This window comes from Battus philenor, unplaced genomic scaffold (genome assembly GCF_028537555.1).
Source record: "Battus philenor isolate CCGP_79_NKW_IND1 unplaced genomic scaffold, ilBatPhil1.0.hap1 SCAF_16, whole genome shotgun sequence".
In the NCBI taxonomy this organism is placed as follows: Eukaryota; Metazoa; Arthropoda; class Insecta; order Lepidoptera; family Papilionidae; genus Battus; species Battus philenor.
Genome location: NW_027181678.1, coordinates 10,959,652 through 10,981,049, shown reverse-complemented (window position 1 = coordinate 10,981,049; position 21,398 = coordinate 10,959,652). Strand labels below are relative to the sequence as shown.

The 21,398-nt window shown below is 33.0% G+C and overlaps 3 protein-coding genes across 4 annotated transcripts; 2 read left to right on the top strand and 1 right to left on the bottom strand.

Annotated features, from left to right (window-relative positions):
- Window positions 1-120: 120 nt before the first annotated feature.
- On the top strand, window positions 121-1,824 carry JTBR (jumping translocation breakpoint protein JTBR). Its single transcript, XM_068762214.1, has 4 exons — window positions 121-288; window positions 364-518; window positions 955-1,048; window positions 1,121-1,824. Exons 1-4 carry the CDS (start codon window positions 233-235, stop codon window positions 1,284-1,286), a joined length of 471 nt encoding a protein of 156 aa, XP_068618315.1. The 5' UTR covers window positions 121-232; the 3' UTR covers window positions 1,287-1,824.
- Window positions 1,365-3,365, bottom strand: Mt2 (methyltransferase 2). 2 transcript variants are annotated; one of them, XM_068762212.1, is made up of 3 exons: window positions 3,108-3,365; window positions 2,561-3,039; window positions 1,365-1,835 (listed from the first exon to the last, which is right to left on the bottom strand). In XM_068762212.1, exons 1-3 carry the CDS (start codon window positions 3,166-3,168, stop codon window positions 1,377-1,379), a joined length of 999 nt encoding a protein of 332 aa, XP_068618313.1. In that variant the 5' UTR covers window positions 3,169-3,365; the 3' UTR covers window positions 1,365-1,376. The 2 variants fall into 2 exon arrangements, with proteins under 2 accessions (XP_068618313.1, XP_068618314.1); XM_068762213.1 differs by having other exon boundaries at window positions 1,675-1,835; window positions 2,557-3,039.
- A 311-nt stretch (window positions 3,366-3,676) lies between these two features.
- Window positions 3,677-21,350, top strand: LOC137919248 (sphingosine kinase 1-like). The gene is made up of 3 exons (XM_068762265.1): window positions 3,677-4,551; window positions 19,012-19,111; window positions 19,795-21,350. The coding sequence occupies exons 1-3, from the start codon at window positions 3,677-3,679 to the stop codon at window positions 20,644-20,646; spliced, it is 1,827 nt and encodes a 608-aa protein (XP_068618366.1). The 3' UTR covers window positions 20,647-21,350.
- The last annotated feature ends 48 nt before the right edge of the window (window positions 21,351-21,398 follow it).

The window sequence follows — 21,398 nt, the reverse complement described above, 5'->3', positions numbered from 1 at the left end:
ATTATAATTTATTTTAATTTTAATTTTTATTATAATTTATTTTAAATTTATTTTATTAATATTTTAATTCCTGTCAGGAACTGAATCATGAAGTTTTTGACACTTGACGTTTTTACAAAGACAACAGTTGTAAATATTTGCAAAGACAAGTTTTCGTTTTCATTGACTATTTCTCACGACTAATCTAATTGAAGTATATTTCTTTGTACTACAACAAAACTATAATTTTACAATGATTGAGACATGTTCTAAAAGATGCATGCTCTTAGGAACAGTTTGCTTGGGAGTGTATGAAATTTTGTTACGAAACATTAATTAATTCGTTTTGAATGTAAATTTTAAACTGAAATATTTTCTTTGTAGATTAACTATTGTGATACTCATTTTAGAGTCACATTTAGCAGAAACATTATCTGGTAGTCACAAAATGAAAAATAAAACATTTCCTACCGAAAATAATTCAACTTGTTGGATGCATCAACCCTTTAAAATAATAAGTGAATGTCACCCATGTTCAGGTAATTTACTATTTGAAGAATATATGTAAAGTAAAAAATAGTGAATTTCACAATGCTTAACGACAAAATTACTACGTAATGCAAACTTATTCTATTGCTTAAATGCACATGCTACATTATTGTTTTTTATCTACATGATAGTGTAGTTAACAAAGCACCAATACAACTATTTTTGTTTTGTATGGAAACAGTGCTATAAAAAGCTAACTTTAAAAATAATGTACAGACGTTTTTTCTTTTGAAGAAGAGATTTTTTCTATTTTTACTTTGTTAATATTTTGTTATTTGATATTGTTCGGATATCTAGATATTTTATGGCTGAAATGATGAATATTGTAGGTGTCATGCGTACTAAAAATATCAGTTGATGTTTCTATATTTCATTTTTGAGACTAGTTAATATATATGCCTGATGTGCTTTCTATTTCATGTTTAGACTTTGAGATCCGTAGTAAGAGTATTGGAGTCTGTATACATACAAGTTTTAAGGAAATACTGAAGTGTGAAAATGGAGAAACAGTAACAAGAAGGTAAAATAATATATAGACATACATAATGTTAAATGAAATATACTAATAATAATGTTTATTTGTTATTTACAGCTGTGATCGTGTAGCATATTTAGAAGAAAGAGCATTTTGGAAATTTACCATATGGTCATTTGTATTGGGGACCATCTCATCTCTGGCTGTTATGTTACGAATGAGGGTTTTGAACCATAAAGCTAAAAGAAGAGCTCGACAAGTTATAGCTAATGGATCTATTTGAAAAAAAAAAACAAATTGTGAATTGAATCATGGGCCAAATAAACCTAATGAAAGTGATTAAATATTTAAGTGTTACAAGAATAAATATTTATTAATCAAACAAATGTTTCAACAATTCACTAACAACTTTTACGTTAATACTATTGCCAATAAGTCTGTAACATTGCTTCATAGATATTGTGTCTGGGAAGCTGTAATCAATAGGAAATGTCATCAGTGATAAAACTTCTTTTGGAGTGAAGAACCTTAAATTGAGCTTTTTCAGTGCATCAATGAATTTATCACTGCCAACTTCAAAAGTGTTTGCTTCTTTATAACACTTGTCAACCATATCCGGAGTTGAATCTGTATATACTGAGCCTGTTCCTTCAACATAATGTGTATAAGCCTTAGTAAAGCAACAGGATCTTCGAGATTCCTTATAAGTAATGTCAAAAATATTTCCGCGTTTCAGTAATTTACTATTTATTAGAAATTTATCAGGAACATCCTTTTCTATCAGATTTTCCAAAGTGTAAGGGATACCATAGTCCTTTGGAAGTGAATTCATCTGTAAACAAATGAATAAATGTTAGGTACAGGTTTGTTATTAGAGGTCTCCTCTGCTTTTTTGTTTCTAAGTTTTCAGTGAGAGATATTCAACTTTTATATTAAATATTATTATATAATACATGGTGTTAAGTGTGATGATCTGCTTATAGTTTCATTTTTGTAGTACTTATCACCTACAGACCTGAAATAGTATTGCCTAGTTAGACCTGCACTAGCTATAGTGATTTTAACCAGGTACACTAGTGTAACATGTGCAAGTCTTCATCATCATTATTTCAGCTGCAGAATAATCACTGCTGGACATAGGCCTCCTCCAAAGATTCCTCCAATAGGTCAGAAGTGGCCTGGATTTAGCTTTCTAATGGCCTTAATAAGGTTGTGAGTCCACTTTATCAATAGACACCATATGCTGCACTGGCTGGCCTGTGATATCCAATGCATAGTGCCATGTAGAAAAAGCATATACAATAGATATAGGTCTCACATGGGAAGAATTATAATAGTCTTATTATAATAGTAGCAAAACAATATACTAATATTAGTGAAACTATCAGTAAGTTTTAATCAGTGTATATAAATACATTAGTAAATTTTATAAGTAAGACTAGATTTGTTAATGTAAATAAATATATATATTTGCACTTCAGAAACCTCATAATAAATATTAAACCTAAGGCTATAAAACTGTATTCATTGCTTTAAAAAAATTATTTTTATACCTACTATTTCAGGCTTGTTTTCAAAGTGCCATTTCGTAATTGTTTTCCTTGCTATACAATAATATCGCAGTCTCGAATTTGGAACCCCAACACTAGAAGGACATAAGAGGAATTCTTGATATTCAAATTGGCATTCTTTTAACTTGCCAATAAATAAATTCCGTACAGTTGAACATTCAAAACCTTTTACATTCTCCATTAATATATATTGAAGTTTCTCAAATTGACTTAGTAAGTCAATCAAATGTAAAAAAGAATTAGTCCTAAGATCATTTTCATCTAAGTATTTGCCATTTCTGGTAAATGGTTGACATGGAGGTGACATGAGTATGGTGTCAATATTCAATTTATTAATCTCTTGGACAGATAGGGCTTGAATATTTCTGTTTATTAAATTCGTTGAAGGAAAATTATAGTGGTAAACTTGATTAGCTACTGTATTAATGTCTACTGCTGCGACAATTTCGCCGTTAATTCCTGATTCTGAAATATATTAAAATGGTAATTTAAAAAGTAAAAAATAAAATCGTTTTCTATTAATATCCAATTACCATTCCATGCACAATGCATTCCTCCGATACCACTGTATAATTCTAAAATTCTATGTTTCATATTGGAAAGTACGAGCTAATTCCTGTAGAGATAGAATACTATGTTACCGCCAACGCATACAACATCTAACCTCTACTTATACCATTCATTATATTGTAAAACTTATAACATAAACAAATTATTAATTGAACTAAATATGTATTCTTTAGGTGTTTTTTTTTATTTTAAGTGTTATTTCGAAATTAATTGTAAACAGTATACACAGAAATACACGTAGAGTGCGATGTGTACAATAACATCATTTGACATTACAAAGTTGCTATTATTTCTGATATTTGTTTAAAGGACATGCCAACCAAAAAATAGTCTTGTTTTTAATTTTTTTTAATTTAAACACTTATTAGAGATTATCTTATTGTAATCTGAGACTTGGTATTATTATCTTATTATAAATCATTGTTTTAAAAAACTGAGTAAATAAATTTGTCATTCGTATTTAATCACTTTTTAGAAGCTGTCATTTTTTTTGTACTCCAGTTGGCAATAAGTAAACAGTCTGTAATCAGTTATGGCGGAACCAAGGTTGAGTAAGGACGTATCTAACATTAATGAGAAAGAAAATGTTGATTGTAAAGAGGAAGTATATCTCGAAGAAACTTTTTACATTCTTTCTAAGAAAAAATCAGTGTTTCGCGTCCGGCTCACGTCCAAAGGATTGTCACTCACTAAAGAAACTGATGATAGTTCGAAAGAGCAAACGATTCCCTTAAGGGACATCATTGGTAGTAAATGCATGAGAAGTAAGAGGCGACGTGTAGGTGCTGGATCCTGCGTTTGTAGCTCACTAGTCGGGCCTCAGCAGCTAAAAGTAGTTGAAGAAAATAGTGGAGATCTCGACGAAAGTGATATTAGCGCATATTTATATATTTACGCTTACACTTTAAAACGCAGCCGGCGCACATTAAAAAGGGAAAGAACAACAATAACATTGCGTTTTCGATCATATGATAAATATGAAGACAATAATAAAGAAGCGCAAAAATGGAGAACTTGCATTAAATGTTTGATAGCCGATCTACCTATCACTTACGTGGCGCCACAAAATGATAAGAAGTTACTTATTCTGCTAAACCCTAAATCAGGGCCTGGCAGAGCTCGCGAATTATTTCAAACTAAAGTGGCGCCTTTGTTACAAGAGGCTGAAATTCCATACGACCTGCATGTTACAAAATACGCACAATATGCAAGAGAATTTGTTCGTACGAGAAATGTTTACGGGTGGCGCGGTATAGTTGCAGTTGGTGGTGACGGCGTACTTTTTGAAATATTAAATGGGATGTTTGAACGCTTAGATTGGCAACAGTCATTGGCGGAGGTTCCTCTTGCTATTCTGCCATGTGGCTCTGGAAACGGTTTAGCTAGGACCATCTGTCATCATTACAAGTAAGTATTTTTTTATTGTATATAACACGTATTAATCACAAATAAAAATTGAATTAAAGTAACAATACCATTGTCAGAATACTGACGTTAGTCAGTAAAAAATAATGGAGATACAATAATGTACAAATTTGCCTCAGCAATAATTATTAAACCCTTCATAATGCTCAATAATTACATTAAATGAGGACAATTAGCAGTTATTAGTTTTGTTCAAATTATACAACAGACGCTAGCGGCCATGAATCTGTGGTAACTACTGAAATAAATAAACAAGTTTTTTCCCTTACAGTTTAAGAGTCAAACAGCAGTTTGGTCCAGTAAATTTAATTTATTTTTAAATTTTAGTGACTAGTCAGTGAGATATACATTGTAATATAATAGTCTACAGTTATGGTTTTTACTCTTAAATCAAATACCTATACCTCCCTGCACTACTGCATTGCAATTATCACCTTTACAAGTAAGAGGGTGATTGGTTTTAGCTTGGCTTTCTTTACAGCACAATATTAAAGCTAATCTTTGGTGTGGACATGTAATGTTTTTCCTCATTAGTGCAGTAATCTAATTGGTTCAGCACATTTTGTGCTGCAACAGCTGTGATAAATAAGATGACCTATATCCAAAGATCAGATGTTAATATCAATTAATTTTATTTATTCAATCTGTAATTAAAAAGTATTAAAACTTGTAAAAACATAAGTTTTTAGATGTTCTTTGTCTTGTAAAACCAAAATATTTCAAGCTTGTAAAAAATAGTAGAACATTGTAAAAAATATTCTCTTGTAACAAATTCATGTAAAATATTATAAAAACTGGTTTACTAAGGCGAATTGATTTATTCCATAAAATTAGTTTTAGAATTTATAAATTCATAGATTTGAAACAAAATACAATCGTGTTTTAAATCTGGTAAAGTTTAAATAAGCTGAGGCTTCTTTTTTAAAAGTTATACAAAAATATACTATATTCTCTAACTTATTTTAAGTCGATTTGGTGACTTTGTGTGGAGAGTCTGAGCTAGCATTCTGATGAGCAGTGATTCCCCCAGAGCCTAACCCGGAACTGATGCTGTAACTATCCAATGTCCCTCGCATTGTTAAGTTGTGTTTCTTGGAAAGGAAATCAGATGTTTACATAGTCTTACAGATAGCTTATTTGGCAAAAGAAAGTTTAAGAAGTAGATGTCATTTTTTGCTTAGCTTGTGCATAATTTTGCAATAAGCTGTCTGCTGATTTTAAAATTATCTTGCCATTCCCAGCAAAAGTTTTGAATGAGCTTATAAAAATGATATTGTTTAATTGCAGCTTATCACAAGACTAAAGGTGAATATAGTGTTTTTAAGTAAACAGTTTACATATAAACACTTATTTCATTGGATAAAGATCCATTATCAAATGTGTTTAACTTGCATCTAATTTAACAATAGGGTAACAATAACCTTTCCTTTATTCAAGAAATGAGATCTCAATATTTTAAAATATCTGCATGTATTTGTATTGTGAATGTATTATACCTTATTTGCCATCAATTAATGTATGGTATACCCAAAAAATCAATGGTTTCAGAAATATATAATAAAAAAAAATTTTTTTGATAATTCTGATTGCAAAATATTAAAATTAAATACTCTTTACTATCAATACCTGAAAACTTTGTACTGCCAGAAAATTAGCACCTGTTGCATTGCAATAAAAAAAATCAGTGTATCAGAGTGATCACTTTATAAAGAATGATTGTAATAAGGTGCAAAGGCTCAGGTAAAAAGGCCTTAGCCTTGTTTGAGATATTTTAAAATAAGATTTTACACCTATAACCAATCATGGCATATATCCAAGTGATATGTCTTAATAATAATTTAAATTGATAATTATTTTTAGGTTTTGCATTGCAGTCACCAATATTTGTCATTCTTCACAAGATCTATTATATTACTATATTGGAAAAAATTAAAAGTTAATTTAGTGAACACCAAATCTATTTCCAGTTTGTATTCTGAGTAACAGTAGGTCATATTCATATGACATTGCAAATTGAATAATATCCTTCATGGGACAATACTCGGAGACCATTGAACACTTATGTTTCTAGAGGGGTACATATATGTACTTTTGTTTATACCACTTACTACTTCTCTAGTATAAGTGTGCACCATTAATAAATATATATATACATATGACATTTTCACCTACATACAGACTCAATATGATGTGTCAGGAACCTTACAGACTTGAAATGAAGTTTTTAGATTTTTATTTACCCAGCATATGTCAGCTAAGAAAGCATTTTACAACTGAGAGGGGTTGATGGAACATTCATTAAGTATGAAGAGCATGGGAGACAAAGTTTTTTTATACCTTTTATATGCACTCTAAAAAAACACCAGCTTTGTTGAGGCATTCTAAATATTTCTAATATAAATATTTATTCCATTTAAAATCTTCACTTTTAAATATTTCTCATGATTTTTCTTAAAACCAAAGTAAGCATAATGTAATCTAAATATAAAAATGAATATTTATATTAAAGAACTTAATTCATTTCCACTGGGATACCTTAAAGATAAGGCATACTATAGTATACTAGTATGATTTTATTTAAAACTCTGGTTTATATAATTTTTGTCGAAAATTTTGTTTTTGTAAAAAAAGTAGGACTATTTGCTTGTACTTTGTGTGAATGGACAGAAATCTTATCAGAGATGTACTGCCAAATAGCTGTCTGGCATGCCCATAGTCATTTCGTTTTTCAATATATGCTACATGTAAAAGTCACTTTATGATTACCATCAATGATAATATAAAACTTAAAAAAACTAACCTTAGTCTAGCTTTACTATATGCTATGTGCTATTATAACAAATGTCATAATTTATCTAAAAGTGCTCTATAACGCGTAAAAATACGTCGATCTATTGCAAAAATAAATGCAAAAAGTAAAAACTTTGGTCCTTTTAAAAGTATGTACAGATAATTTACAATACAAAAGCGTATTATTTACTTGGTATAGCATGGTCCTCGTTGGCCAGTTTACAGTCGCTCAATCTGCCATGCGGGATTTCTCTAACATCGAATCAAGATTTAGGAGATACGTAGACGCTCGAGATAAAACAAAATAGTGGAGAAGTTTAGGTGGAAGTGGGGCCTTACAGTTCTAGATTGGAGACCTGCAACGAAGACAGACGGCTTTATTAAGGTCATAATACGCTGAATGCAGGTTTACAACTGGTTTAATTGGAAATCTATGGGGAAGGCCAGGGCCCAGTAGTGGATCTATAGTTGAAACGACAATTATGATGAGCAGAGAATGTGGCAAAAATAGGCATTTACTTTATCCATTCCCATCCATGCCCCCGCTATTAGTGGCCTCTCGCTCTACTCTATCGTATAAGGGACAGGGCATTACAATTTATAATACATAATATAGTTAATTAAATTACTTATTTACTTTCACAATTAAACAATCTTTGCATATTTACGTAAGTTTCTGTTTCAATCTTTAAGTGCCTCTGCTAATGCAAACTGTTAATTAACTTTTAGTCACGTTTTATACTTTTTATGAGTGTTTTTATTCGTTTTATTCGCTTCACAAATTTTCTGTTAGTGTCTGTTGGCATTGGAGTTACAATTATTTGGATTTATCGTTGTAGTATAACTCGTTCGGTTCAAGGCGTGCTTTGACGTTTACACAGTTGAAATCTAGTTTATTTACCAAATGAGGTAGTAATTGAACTTTTGGCTTATTATGGAAAGCGTATGTAAAAAATCCCGCAACGCGTATGGACAATGTGAGTCATATCTACATATATATTTGCAAGAGGATAAATGACACCATATGAGAATTGAATCTGAAAACAGTTGTTCAATTTTCTATAAGTAATTTATTGAAGCTTCCATAACAATCGATATTTATTTTATTTACATCCACCATAAAAAGTAACAAGTGAATACAGGTGTGTAACAGTTTCGTCATAAAAATTATAACATATATCTCATTATTAATAATTAAAACTGATAAAGCGCTTAAAACCCTCTATTATAAAATTTAAGATTTTATATTCTACCGGATCGGGTATCCGCAAAGATCTATGTTCACGAACGTGGAGTCTATCAACTTTTATTTTTGGTTTCATACAAAAACGTATCATATACTTATGAGTTTAAAAAAAATAATAATTATAGAGTTACCGCAACCGCTGTACCGCTCCTTAGGTATAAGCGAGACGGAGGAGTGTATTGTCCACTCCGTTCCGTCATTCCTCGGCGCGTACCTTGCTGAGCTATAGCATATGGCGCCGCACAGCGGTTTCGGTTCTAAATTAATTTTCTATAAATAGCCCATTATTTTAATCCGGTCAATACGTAACAAATTATATATCATATTATCAGATAGTTATTGTAGACAACAAAATAATCATTCGGCACCGAATTTCATTATCGAACCCGTATTTAAATAATATGTGTCGATAATTTCCATTTGTCCTTGAGTTAAATATGGCAATTATGTAACTGATTTGTTAGCTACCGAATCGGGAAGTAGCAGCCATGCGGTAAATGTCGGTTTGAGAATATGTCCATATTATGTATGTTATGCCGCAATGGACACGTGAACATATTGTACAGAGATCGGATAGTAGAATAAATATATCTCTAAAGTTATTTATAGGCTAGGAAATTATGGAGGCGGTTTCAATGAGCTAACAGCTGTAAGCTGACAGATCAATAAACAAAGGTAATTATTTTCTAAGACAATATCTGGAGGTAATGCTGTTATCCGTCCCGCCTATTAGAAAAGTTCTTTACAAAAGTGCTTTCCATCATAAGGTAACTGTTAAATTTTGGTAAATTAGCATCCAACTTATCACGAATCTCTCGTTATCATGCTATTTCGCATCTGTCAGCTGATCTCCTTGGAAACTGCATATTTTTAAATTCTATCTTGTTCGATTTATTAATTAATTGGTTTAGTCCAAATCTTGTAATTAAATTAAAAAATGATATCCGTACTAACGAAATATTGATTTTTAAATAAAATGTTTGACGATCAAAATCTTAGGTTAGAATCTTTCTAGGAATTTTTGCATGATAAAAACTTAGAGTAAGTACTTTTTTTGTATAGATAGTTCCGCATGGTTAGTCCGTGTGGTTCTCCAATCTGAGAGAACATGGGTCTGGTGGGCCATGTCTTTAGATTCAATTTCATTTTGTTGTTATATAAAGGGCTTGGTCCATGATGGTGACCTCCAAAAACGGTTATTTTTCCTTAAAGATTTCACTTTATTGCACCATTAAGATAATCGCGAATCCGCGACGTTTATCCGCATTATTGTCCATTTTGAATCATTTATAGTGATTACTTGTGTAAATCCAGATAAGTATGTTTGAACAGCCCAATTTGAGAGAGAGTAGAATCAAATTGAGCTTCCATATAATGACATTCTTCAACTTTAAGTAAAGATTCTAGGTTTCCTCAAACATTGTCTTCTTCATCATCTCTTTCTTCACAAACGTCCAAAATTCTTAGTGTTATCACTTATAAATAAGATTCTTTGCTCGACTGTTTTATAAATTTAAGCGTGATAGTAAATAATTACAAGGAAATTTATTCTTAAAACGAAAAAAAAACTTTTTAAAGGATGCTAATTTTATGGAGCCTTGGAAAAGTTTTAACAAGCTTGTCTTTATTTATAGTGTTAACCTTATATACAATTTATTTTATTTAAATCTTCAAGAGGACGATACTCCTTTAGTTTGTAATATTTAAGTCTCAGTCTTGGGAACATAAGTATGAATATTCTGATTTTTTAAAAGGTGACTTCAAAACAGTATTCACTCAAATTTTTCGTTTTCACCTGGCTTAAAGAAGCTTTTTTAACTCTGCCGCAAAATTAAAAATAGCTCGTTCTTTGAAATGCAGAAGCGAGCGCTTTCAAAGCTCCAGTTTACCTTCGGTTATACGGCACTAGATGTAAAAGAAAGATTTTCTTTTCAGTATTTTCTGGTATATTTGAATTTGATATATTGTACAATTAAAATAAAAAGGCATATTTTTGTACATAATTATGTTTTATTTCAAAGCAATAATATAGCATAAATTTTTCAGCCGCAGGATTTTCATTAATGGACACAGGTCTCATATAGACTTTCAATAAGACCGTTTGGAAACGGTTTGCATCCAGCGTCTTACGATCTTAAAAGGTGGTCGTCAATTGCCGGTTCGAGGTCACCCCTCAGAATCTAAAGCCTCCTGCTATCTATTCTACGTTGTATAATGTATTAACGTATATTTATGTACATTTGTGTTACAGATGATATTACAAAATTACATCAAAACAATTTAATTTTTAAAAAAAATGTAAATTTCGGGCCACCTTTACCCAGCGACGATACATTGTCCCTTGTTATCAGTCTGTCAGCCAGACTGTTAACAAAAAAGTTCTTACACCAAGAAATACTTGTTATGAAGGACGCAAGACGTATTCTGTGAAATGCGTAAAATGCATTGCAATTGCATTTGAGGACTATAAATTGACCAAAAATTCTCTCTTCTTATGTTAACAAATGATTTTTTTTTTTGTATAATTATATCAACACTTGGATATAGCTTTAAGGCTAGGGTACATAAGATTACCTTTTTATTTTAATTGTCCGGACTTCACTGCTGCCTAAGTGTAATTTGTAGGTTCCGCGGCATCGAGGTGGCAAAGCACGGCTAGCTTAAGATCTCTTTCAAGGCTGTGAAGTTAACTTAAACATACTATTATTTCAATGAAATGATGGGCTGCCGAATTCTTAGATCGCTTAGGTGGACGCTCCATGGATCGACTAGGATTACGGGCCTTTGGCTTGGGCAGCCTCTCAGTGATAATACCCGTTTAGCAATCTGACACAAGGGCAGCCGAGAGAGCAGAACCTAGACTTGATTAGTTTCTAATACTTGGCTAATAATACTACTACCACATCCGAAAGCATTAGCGCTAAAAATAAGTGGCGAAAGAAATTCTTGCAACGCTTCTACCTAGTATGATCGGAATATTTCTTTGTTGTAAATAAGATCGTGCCCTTCGTCATACTGCGAGGAAATCGTGATCAACTTTCTCAATTAAATAAATATACATGTACTTGAGTCACAAACTTTTATTTAAGAATAATTTGTAATGCGTCATCGGTGACACTGCCTTGAACTGATATTGTTTAAACTGCCTCGTTTTATTCATCACAATTCGTAGGTCATTAACAGCGTGTCTTAATATTTACCTAAAGTGTTTACGCTAGGAAATTATGGAGCTGGCTTCAAACTGTTATCTATAGAGATATTAACAAAAAAAAAACTATCAGATTTTAACTATAAGAAGATATTTACACCTGTGTGTAGTTTTTCGTCTCATTTGTATAGTCAAGTATTTTCATCTGTGTCGCCTAATCGCATCCCGGAATTTATGGATATAAAAATATCTTTCCTAATAACCATGAAGCAAACACACTTATATATATTTAAATTTTATTACAGACTTGCGTGGTTCTTAAATAATATATTACCTAAGATTTTTTTAAAGTATATTAGTAATTACAGTCTTAGTTATTCAACTAATATGTGAGTTATCTTGTCGCAGGTTATAGGATCTTTAGGTGAAAATACGATAAAACTCCCTTAAATATTGCATGTGTAATATAAACAATTCATAAACATATTTATTGATAATGCCTATACTGTTTTACGTAATTCTTTTGTAGGCAACTGTATATGGTATTATAAGAAACTTCCGTGTAATGTGACGTAGAAAAATAAATGAAAACTTGTTATAATGTAATGTGATAATAAAGCTTGGAACTAATCAATATAATAAAGAGTATATTATAAAATAATAAGTAATCACAAAAAAATTATCATACTTTATTAGGGGTTCTTCTCAGATGAAGGCGCGTATGGAATCCTTAAAGCTTCAGGTGGAAGGATGCCATTATAGGTGAGCTCAATGTGATTCTCGTTTCTATTTAATTAAGCTCTTCTAACATTCTTTATGTGAGGTTCTCATGTACCTGGTAACCTGTTACCTAATAAGTTTTCAAACGAAACGATTCCGAAAACTGCAGCAAATGTTTTTGAACATTAGTCAATTTCATTTCAACTATAGATGTTCTTCTTACGTTCCTTTGCCCACTAGGTGGGGTAGAGAACGTGTACAATGCGTCGTCATCTCTGTCGATACTAAGCCTTGCGTTTTAACTCTCATCATGTCCTTCTTAGTTGCTCCACCTCTGCAATTGTCGTCCGCCACCAACACTTCTTGGGACTATTTTGCTATCCCGAGGATTCTAGTCAAGGGCTTGCTTTGGTATATGTTGGGCGTCCCATTGGGGATTATAATCTATTCAGCTATATTTCTAGCTTTTCATCTACTGGTCGATCTGGGTTCCATTGCAGCGTTGCCCTAGATCTCGTACTTGACAATAACACTGTTTTTACGTTGGATCAGAATATTCTGTGCTTATTAATCTAAGTCAGTTTTCCTGATTGTCATACAGGACGGATATTTCTCTGTAAGGAGATATGGATGTACTCAAAATTTTAAGTATGCAGATAACCACTATTGCAAATTTGAGCTCCTCTCATGGGTACAAACATTTCACTCGATCTCAAGTTACATCTTCGGTTTCTAGATATTTTTTAATATCCGAAGAGAATATAAATAGTCAATTATGACTTTTTTTCTATACTCTTTTTTTTCTATAATGTTCTATCAAAATATGTAATGGGCTGGTAATTTCTTGCGTTGGGTTCTGAATTCAAACAAAGATTATAATCGTTGTATTTTGGTATGTGTGAACATTTGGACATTAAATATTGGTTTTCCCGCTGTTTAGCATCGGTAATTTAATTTACATATGCCCATTTATGAAAATCTGTTTCGTCTGGTTAATTTACATATGCATATGAAACTGTGTTTTGTCCAAAAACTGTGTTTCATTTTCAAAGTCAATTGTTATCGTTACGGTAATAAGCGAAACATAATTACCATCGTTTAGTTTTAATTATTTAAAGTGATAATAACAAAATTGTTAAACCAAGCTAAATTTAGTCCAGAACGTTCTAAATCAAAAACAAATTAATCATCCACAACGTTTTATAAAATGCACGCCACTTGTTCATGTATTAGGTTGTTCAATAAGTTTTGCGGTTCTATAAGAAAAACATAATTTAAGGTTTGAAATATACTTTATTATTACAGTCTCCAATCAATAAATAGACTTGTTCCAAGGATATTCCAATTTATGAATTCCATCCTTGTAGTGAGAATCTGGGACGGCTGCAAAATACGTTACCTCAGCTGAAGAGTATTTCACATATCAAGAGAGTAACAACATATTAAAAAAATTGGGCTTCTAGCGACGCTTTTTCTTATTGAACCGTAAAACATGTTGAAAAATCTAGTAGCGGTCCATTGAGACCGCTTTTAAACGCGGTGCTGTTTGACCACAATAATGTTTTAAATTAATGCAACTTCATGTCCCTCCTTGCGTGTGAATATCGACAAAATAAATTTTCCTACTAAATTTCAAGTCTTTAGGCTTTATGGTTATAGATATATCTTGATGAGTCTGTACAGGTGAAAATTTCATTTGTATCTCAAAGATACGTCCTTCTTACTTAAATCGTCATATTTTTTCTCTTTTATTTCATGTTATTCAGAAACCACTTTATCTATAAATACTAAAATTTATGTATATTTTTATAGTAAGTTAGGTAAGTACAGACTAGAGTAAAAAATTGTAATAAGTAAATAATTTAAGACAAAACAAATGTTGCAGTAGTAGTAGTATGAAAAATCTTAACTAACAACGAAAACGTTACTGACTAATGTATGTTATGTGTAATGTGGACCTGGACTTTTGATTTTAACAAAGGATTGACGTATCAATTAACTCGCTGCCTACTAACCAGGATTTTGTTGATAAAGCGTTCGGTAAATGTTGCAATTGATGTCTTGTAATTATTACAAAGAAGCTACGAGGTGTATCGCTGGCTAAGCGGCGTGACGGCCACGTGATGTACGTACGTATTAAACGGACACTAGATAAGAATGCCAGTCGGATTTTGATTTATGTAATATTAACAAATCTGTGACAATCGTATTTTTTTTTTAAATTTAAAGGCTGTTTGGTTATAAGTGTAAAAGCTTTAAAGGTATGTAGCTCATTTGTGGTCAATTGATGCACGGTACACCTTTATTAAAATCTATGGTTTCCTGAAATAATGAAAAGCATTTAAAAAAATCCGATTGGTATATATTAAAATGAATAATCCTTTACTATCTAACCATGCAGACTTTGTACTGCCAAAAAGTTATTATCCTGTTGCATTCCAAAAAACAAAAAAAAAATTAACATATTTCAGAGTGATCACTATATACCGGTGATTGGAATGAACAAAACATTAACCCCTTTAAAGCTTTAACACAACCAACCAATCAACTTTATATATCCAAAAATGTACATATATTTACATATACCGTAATGATTTACGGGATATGCGATAGTCTAGTTGTTAGGGACAGATCGTGGGTTCGAATCTGTAGGCACTCTTCTTGTGAATAATATAAAGTAACTAAAACATTTTTTTTTTGATTTCTCCTTTGGCGTAGAGGATAATTTCAATATTATATTGGTCTTCATTATAGTTGCAATAAGGATCGACTGTCGTTGACTGCAACTTCTCTAGCTAACCACGAAATATTTGTCTAAATAATATTTTGCTCGTTTTTACGACACGCTTTCACTAAAAAATGTCGTAACAGTTCCGCACTGATAAAACAGTGCCAGAACATAAAAGTTAAATAAAAAATAGCGCATATTACAACATGTGAATTGCACTTTATCATGTCATACTATCAACGTATAGTTCTACGTTCCTATAGAAAAGTGTTATATTTACATATTTTTTTCTTCGCCAATATAATAGGTACATATAGGTATTTTTTATAAACTATATTTATTCTTATCTACTTATTATAATGTTAGCCGATAGACAAAGATTGCCACGGACCGGTACACGCGGCGTGTGTGGGGCCCCCCGCTAGATGGACCGTCGACATTGTCAAGGTTGTGGGATGTCCCTGGTTTGGGGGCAGCGTATGTCCGGTCATCGTGGCGATCTATCTTTTTTCGGGAGGCCTATGCCTTGCAATGGGCGTCTATCGGCTAAAAAGATGAAGAATGTTTACAAGCACCGATGTCATGCTTTTTTTTTACGTAAATTCACAGTCGGGGCACTTTCCATTGTAGTATTATAGATAAGAAAGGGACTGATATATAGCTACTTCCACTATGTTAGAAGGAGAAGAAGAAGAATTGCGGACTTCCGCAAAGTAACCCCTGAATCTATTAAGTGTTATAGATATCGTCAACTAACTAGGAAACCCACGGTTCGGTGAATCTAAGGTGCTAAGAGGTTATGTGTCTAGATATAAATCATTAATAAAAATAAAGTTCAGACATGTATTTTTTATGACTTATTTTTATAGGAAAACGTTAGTTAAATTGTTCTCCGTTTAATAATATAATCAATTTTGTATTAACCACTCGTTAACAAAATGGGAAACTTGATAACACGATATTGCGATAAAATGTATTCCGTTACTTTATCGTTTGGGATAATCTGTTTTACTTATATTTACGACCATGAAAACTTGGGAAGTTTTGTAAGCCTAAATATGATAATCGTTTTATATTGTGAAAGATTTTTGAGATAAAGCAGATTAAATATTGAAGATTGTAGATGGTCGTAGTTTTCGTGTAATAGAGGACATATTTTCAACTGACGGAAACTGCTTTCACGCGTGGTATCATAATATACTATTTTAAAAATCAAGAGTAATCATTATCATTTCAGTCAATGAACATCTACAGCTGGATAAAGGCCTCAAAGATATCGGTCCGCGTCCAGTGTTTGAGCAATATTGACATGTTTATACTACTACTACTCCGCTAGCTTAGTGACCCAAAGTGGGTCTTGGCCTCCGAAGCGAGAGACTTCCACTTTCCTCTATCTTGCGCCATCATCTGCTATTGGTTGACATTCAATTCGCGCAAGTCTGCCTCAACGCGATCGATCCAGCGATACCTGGGTCTACCCACTGGTCTTCGACCCCTCGGTTTTTCCAGGTACGCTACCTTCACGCTCCGATCCGATCCCATTCGTTCCAAGTGACCAAGCCAGCGGATTCGTTGAGCTTTATATTCGCCAATGACATGTTTATGTCCTAATCATATTTGAAATACGAAAGACAAGCACTCTGTTGACTTGATGAGATATGTTAAATAAAAATCACATCGTGAGATACTTATACGTATATAAATAAAATTGTTTTCGACCATCACGTGCCGCCATCATTATTACGACCTTAGGTTTACCCATACCCATAGATTTCCAACAACACCAGTTAGAAGCTGCCTGCATCAAGTGTCTAGATCTTAAAGCTGTTTATATACCTCTCGTGCTTACGCTACGTATGCTGGTGCATGGTCATGGTCCACTCAGGATCTTAAGACTGCAGCGCCATTTTGTGCTTCACTTTACAGCACTTTACAACCTACCCACTGTCACTTCAATCTTCCGACCCATTAGACTATGTCGGGTACTTTCGTTCGCCTTCGGATCACCTCATTACCAATTCGTGAGGATTTGCAAAACATGCATTTGTTTTTATTTTCAAGATATATATACTCCACTGCGTATAGACATACACACATGGTCACAATTGACGACGAATATATAAACATGGCTATTAAATAAGAACTCTTTAATTAATATTAAAAAATAGATTGTTTCTCGTTTTTTTATTGGTATAAATTTAAACAAAAAAACTACAAACTAATGAGTCCTCTTGACATTTGCAACTAAGTGTCTCGACTTTAAAATAAAACATGAGTTTCGTTCTATATGCTGAATTTTATAATGGATTACACATTGATTTTATTTAGTGATATCTTCAACCAATGCAGTTTTGATACTTGGGCGAACTGACGTTGGATTCTTTCATTTTTTTTTTAGTTTATTTCAAACATAATACGAAGAGTTTAGGTCAAGTGAGCGTGTGCACATCGCAAAATTAGGATTATTACCTTAGAAAAATACTTCGACACTACCGCTACTAATGAAGGCGTAAGATATCAAAATTTAAAATTTGCTCGAAAATGTTGGCTAATAATAGATCATTAATTTTTAGAGTAGATCTTAATAAAGATAATTATAACGAAGTAAATGGTGCAATGTCGCAAATACTTCTTCATTTTACTGTTTTTGATTACTTGGTACTAAACGCTAAGAATACTAAACAATGAGACAGAAGTTTAAGTCTCAAAAATTTAACTTTACTTACTCCGCGGTAATTTTAGGAATAACTCTGACTCAAACTTTATTAGGGGGGCACCCATCTGTCTTGCCAGTGGACTGAGCTCAGCTGCTTACGCTGTTCGAAAAGTCGCTGATATAAATGGTCAGCATGAAGTAACGGATAATTTTAAGTCATTCTACTAAATGTAGGTGTAATAAATATTTAACTAGCAGAAGTGGTTTTCTGACGAATGAAAATAATTGTCAGATTAGCTAGTTGAAACGGCATAGTAGCCAGTGGAGTGGAGACCACGAACCGAGAAGCATAGCCTAGGACGTCCAAATTACCAGGTAGACAGACGACGTTAAGGTCGTCGGAAGAAGGAAGCAGGCTGCTTTGAGGTCTATATTCTTCGGAGGACTCCGGGTCGACTCCGAATGCCGGTTGGGAGTAAAAATAAATGAGGAAAACATCGCCTCTTATGTTAGATGATGCCAAAAGTAGGGAATCGTTTTTCAGTATGAAAAGTAATAGTTAAACATGTTACAAAAATAATCAAGTAAAACAGTGTAATAGAGATAATAAGCATAAAACTGTTAGTAAAAATGTGAAATAATGTAAACAAAATTGTAAAATAGAGAAATAAGAAGGCGATATATGAATGAGAATTAGAACGAAAGAGAAAGATAGAATGAACTGTGGAAAGAAAGAATGGAACGATAGATTATGTAAAGAATGATAGTAGAGAACGAAAATGAAAAGGACAGTGAAAAACAAAACAAAATTATAAGACAAAAACGACACTGTCCTTCCTAAAGACAGGGGAACGTGTGAAAAAAAGGTCTATATCGTGCAGTGTGGACGTCCTACATTTGAAATGATTATGATAAATGATTTTTAATGAAATGTCTTTAAGTAGAATGAATTTATAATTACCAAGTATTCGTCTACACGTTCTTAGTCGTGATGATTTACGTAAGAATAAATAAAAAAACCTGAATAAAAATCACATCACCACTCTAAAGTTTACGTAATTATTATTCAATTAACTTTTTACAACGAAAAGTAAACCAGGTCACGAACGATTCGATTCTCCTTATTGAATCTAATTAAAGTGTATTTGTTTCAGTGAGCCATACATTCACGAGAACCTCACGGGAATATCAATGGGTTTAGCGAGAGGCAAAAGTACGCCAATGGACGTCGTGAGAGTTGAAACCAAAACAAGTGTGAGTATAAAAATGGAATCTTTGAAAAATAAATGTTTGTAAGATAAAAGAGCCCTAAAGTATCGCTACCTTAAAAGAAATCTTAGACTAGACGCCTCATGAGGCCTGCCGCCTCTAATCCTCGGAATGTGTGATTGCCATTTGAGTAGCGGCGATAGTCCTATACCAATAAAAACGCTCATTCAAATTCTTTTCCCAAAAATTGCTATCACACGTCAACAGACAAGTTTATGTTTGACCTACAACAAATATACGTACCAAGGATTTTATGCAAATTTAAAAACCTCACAAATTAAACAATGGGTTTCACGATGCTTTTTTGTTATCGCTTTTTGTAATAACAGAAAACAATAGTTTTATTATAAAAAGCGAAGAAAAATAGACTTCGTCCAAAATGAACAACGACAGTCATATAATTATCTTTTTGTAAAACGCCAGCATCTTTGTTATCGTCGGCGAAGATAATGTTACACTATTCAATTGAATACGTCCGCTCCACTCATAACAAACAAGCCGGGCGCTGATGCGGATACAATTATTCCGTGCCAACTGTTACGTTCATATCTACCGATTATCGCTCGGGTGACGCTTTTTTATCACCACTTATAATGCAGTAATGTTGATTTAAAATAAATTTACTTTTGATTTGTTTGTCTTTTGATAAATGTTAATATTTATTTCAGATCATGTTCTCATTTCTGTCGGTGGGCTGGGGCTTGCTGTCCGATATCGACATCGAAAGCGAACGATTGCGAGCTATAGGAGGTCAAAGATTTGCGATATGGGCTCTAGCAAGGTTGGTCGGGTTGAGAAAGTACAAAGGTGTAGTAAGTTACGCTAGGATAAAGGATGTGAGCAATCTTCCTAAGCCCAAACTACCGGTGACCCTCAGCCATAGCGTTAGCCAGGACGGAGCGCTCGACTCCCCCGATGCGGAAGCTTTCATTGACTGCGATGAGAATTCAGAGGTTTTTACAAATGCCGTGAACGGTAAACAACATCAACGAGTCGATTCCTGGTACTCGGTCAATTCTAGAAGGAGTGCCTTCTACAGTACTAGAGGTTCGGAATATCACAGTGTAACCAGTGGAGGATCCGAAATGCGGTCACCTGTTCACGCGTGCATGCACGGTCCGGCGTCCTACCTGCCCTCGCTTATGTCTCCATTGCCGTCGCATTGGGTGCACGAAGAAGGCGAATTCGTTATGGTCCACGTCTCCTACCAGGCTTACATCGGAGAGGACTTGCTGTTCGCGCCACGATCACAAATATCCGACGGGATCATGTGGATGCTTATAATTAAAGCGGGTATATCGAGATCTCAACTACTATCTTTTCTTCTCGGCATGGGGCAAGGGACCCACTCGGATATAAACACTGAGTACGTAAAAATGATACCCGTTAGTGCATTTAGAATAGTCCCAGAAGGTCCTAACGGCTACCTAACGGTTGATGGGGAACTTGTTGAGTATGGCCCACTCCAAGCGGAAGTATTTCCTAATATAGTCCACCTTCTCGTACCAGATACAAAATAACCGATCTAGTGTATGATAATCAAGATGCAGCCAAAAATGTATCCTTCAACAACAGACTGATAACAACCTGCCACTTAACCGAGCCTGTGTTGAGCAATAAGACATAATAAAGTGTTTCTTGGTTGTGCTTAGTCTCAACTTTAAAATTTTAATCTATATTGGAATTCATTATTGATGGGAAATAATATTGAGCATTCCATTAACGTTGTGATTAAGTTTATATTGTATAATGGTAATTTATGGATCGGTTTAAGTTAAACTTGTGATATTTTGTTATAAGTTGTTCAAAAAAAATCACATCTAGCTACTAGTCAAATTTGTCAAATGTACGAAAACAAGTGCCAAAAGTTTTTTTGCACTATAACAAACAAGTTCAGATGTTGCCAAGGAATTGATAATTATATGTGATGATTATAATTTATACTATTGTTTCGAAAATTAACTTAATGGTCACTAAATGACTTATTTATCAAGCTCAAAGCACGAAAAGTTGTTTGAATATGTGCAATAATGTGTAGCTAAAATACTCTAAAACACACAATATTAAATGAAGGTATATTCATTATTTGTAAATATATATGGTATTCATATATATAAACCAATGCATTGTGGGTTTAGAAGTAATTGGTATAAAAAATATTTCCTATTCATGTTCTTGGCAGATATGTATTATGTAGTACTACCACAGTTTCTACAGTTAAATGTTTTTTTCACTCCTCATACAGCAGCATTTACAAGCTTCATGCTATTGA

What these genes read in the sequence shown, in the direction of transcription:
- JTBR (XM_068762214.1), top strand. Translation starts at nt 233, where the DNA reads ATGATTGAGACATGTTCTAAAAGATGCATGCTCTTAGGAACAGTTTGC. An exon ending in GGAACAGTTTGCTTGGGAGT is followed by an intron (nt 289 to 363) that starts GTATGAAATTTT and finishes TTTTCTTTGTAG; the next exon opens with ATTAACTATTGTGATACTCA. An exon ending in TGAATGTCACCCATGTTCAG is followed by an intron (nt 519 to 954) that starts GTAATTTACTAT and finishes TTTCATGTTTAG; the next exon opens with ACTTTGAGATCCGTAGTAAG.
- Mt2 (XM_068762212.1), bottom strand. Translation starts at nt 3,168, where the DNA reads ATGAAACATAGAATTTTAGAATTATACAGTGGTATCGGAGGAATGCAT. An exon ending in AATGCATTGTGCATGGAATG is followed by an intron (nt 3,040 to 3,107) that starts GTAATTGGATAT and finishes AATATATTTCAG; the next exon opens with AATCAGGAATTAACGGCGAA. An exon ending in TTGAAAACAAGCCTGAAATA is followed by an intron (nt 1,836 to 2,560) that starts GTAGGTATAAAA and finishes ATTTGTTTACAG; the next exon opens with ATGAATTCACTTCCAAAGGA.
- LOC137919248 (XM_068762265.1), top strand. Translation starts at nt 3,677, where the DNA reads ATGGCGGAACCAAGGTTGAGTAAGGACGTATCTAACATTAATGAGAAA. An exon ending in ACCATCTGTCATCATTACAA is followed by an intron (nt 4,552 to 19,011) that starts GTAAGTATTTTT and finishes TATTTGTTTCAG; the next exon opens with TGAGCCATACATTCACGAGA. An exon ending in GAGTTGAAACCAAAACAAGT is followed by an intron (nt 19,112 to 19,794) that starts GTGAGTATAAAA and finishes TATTTATTTCAG; the next exon opens with ATCATGTTCTCATTTCTGTC.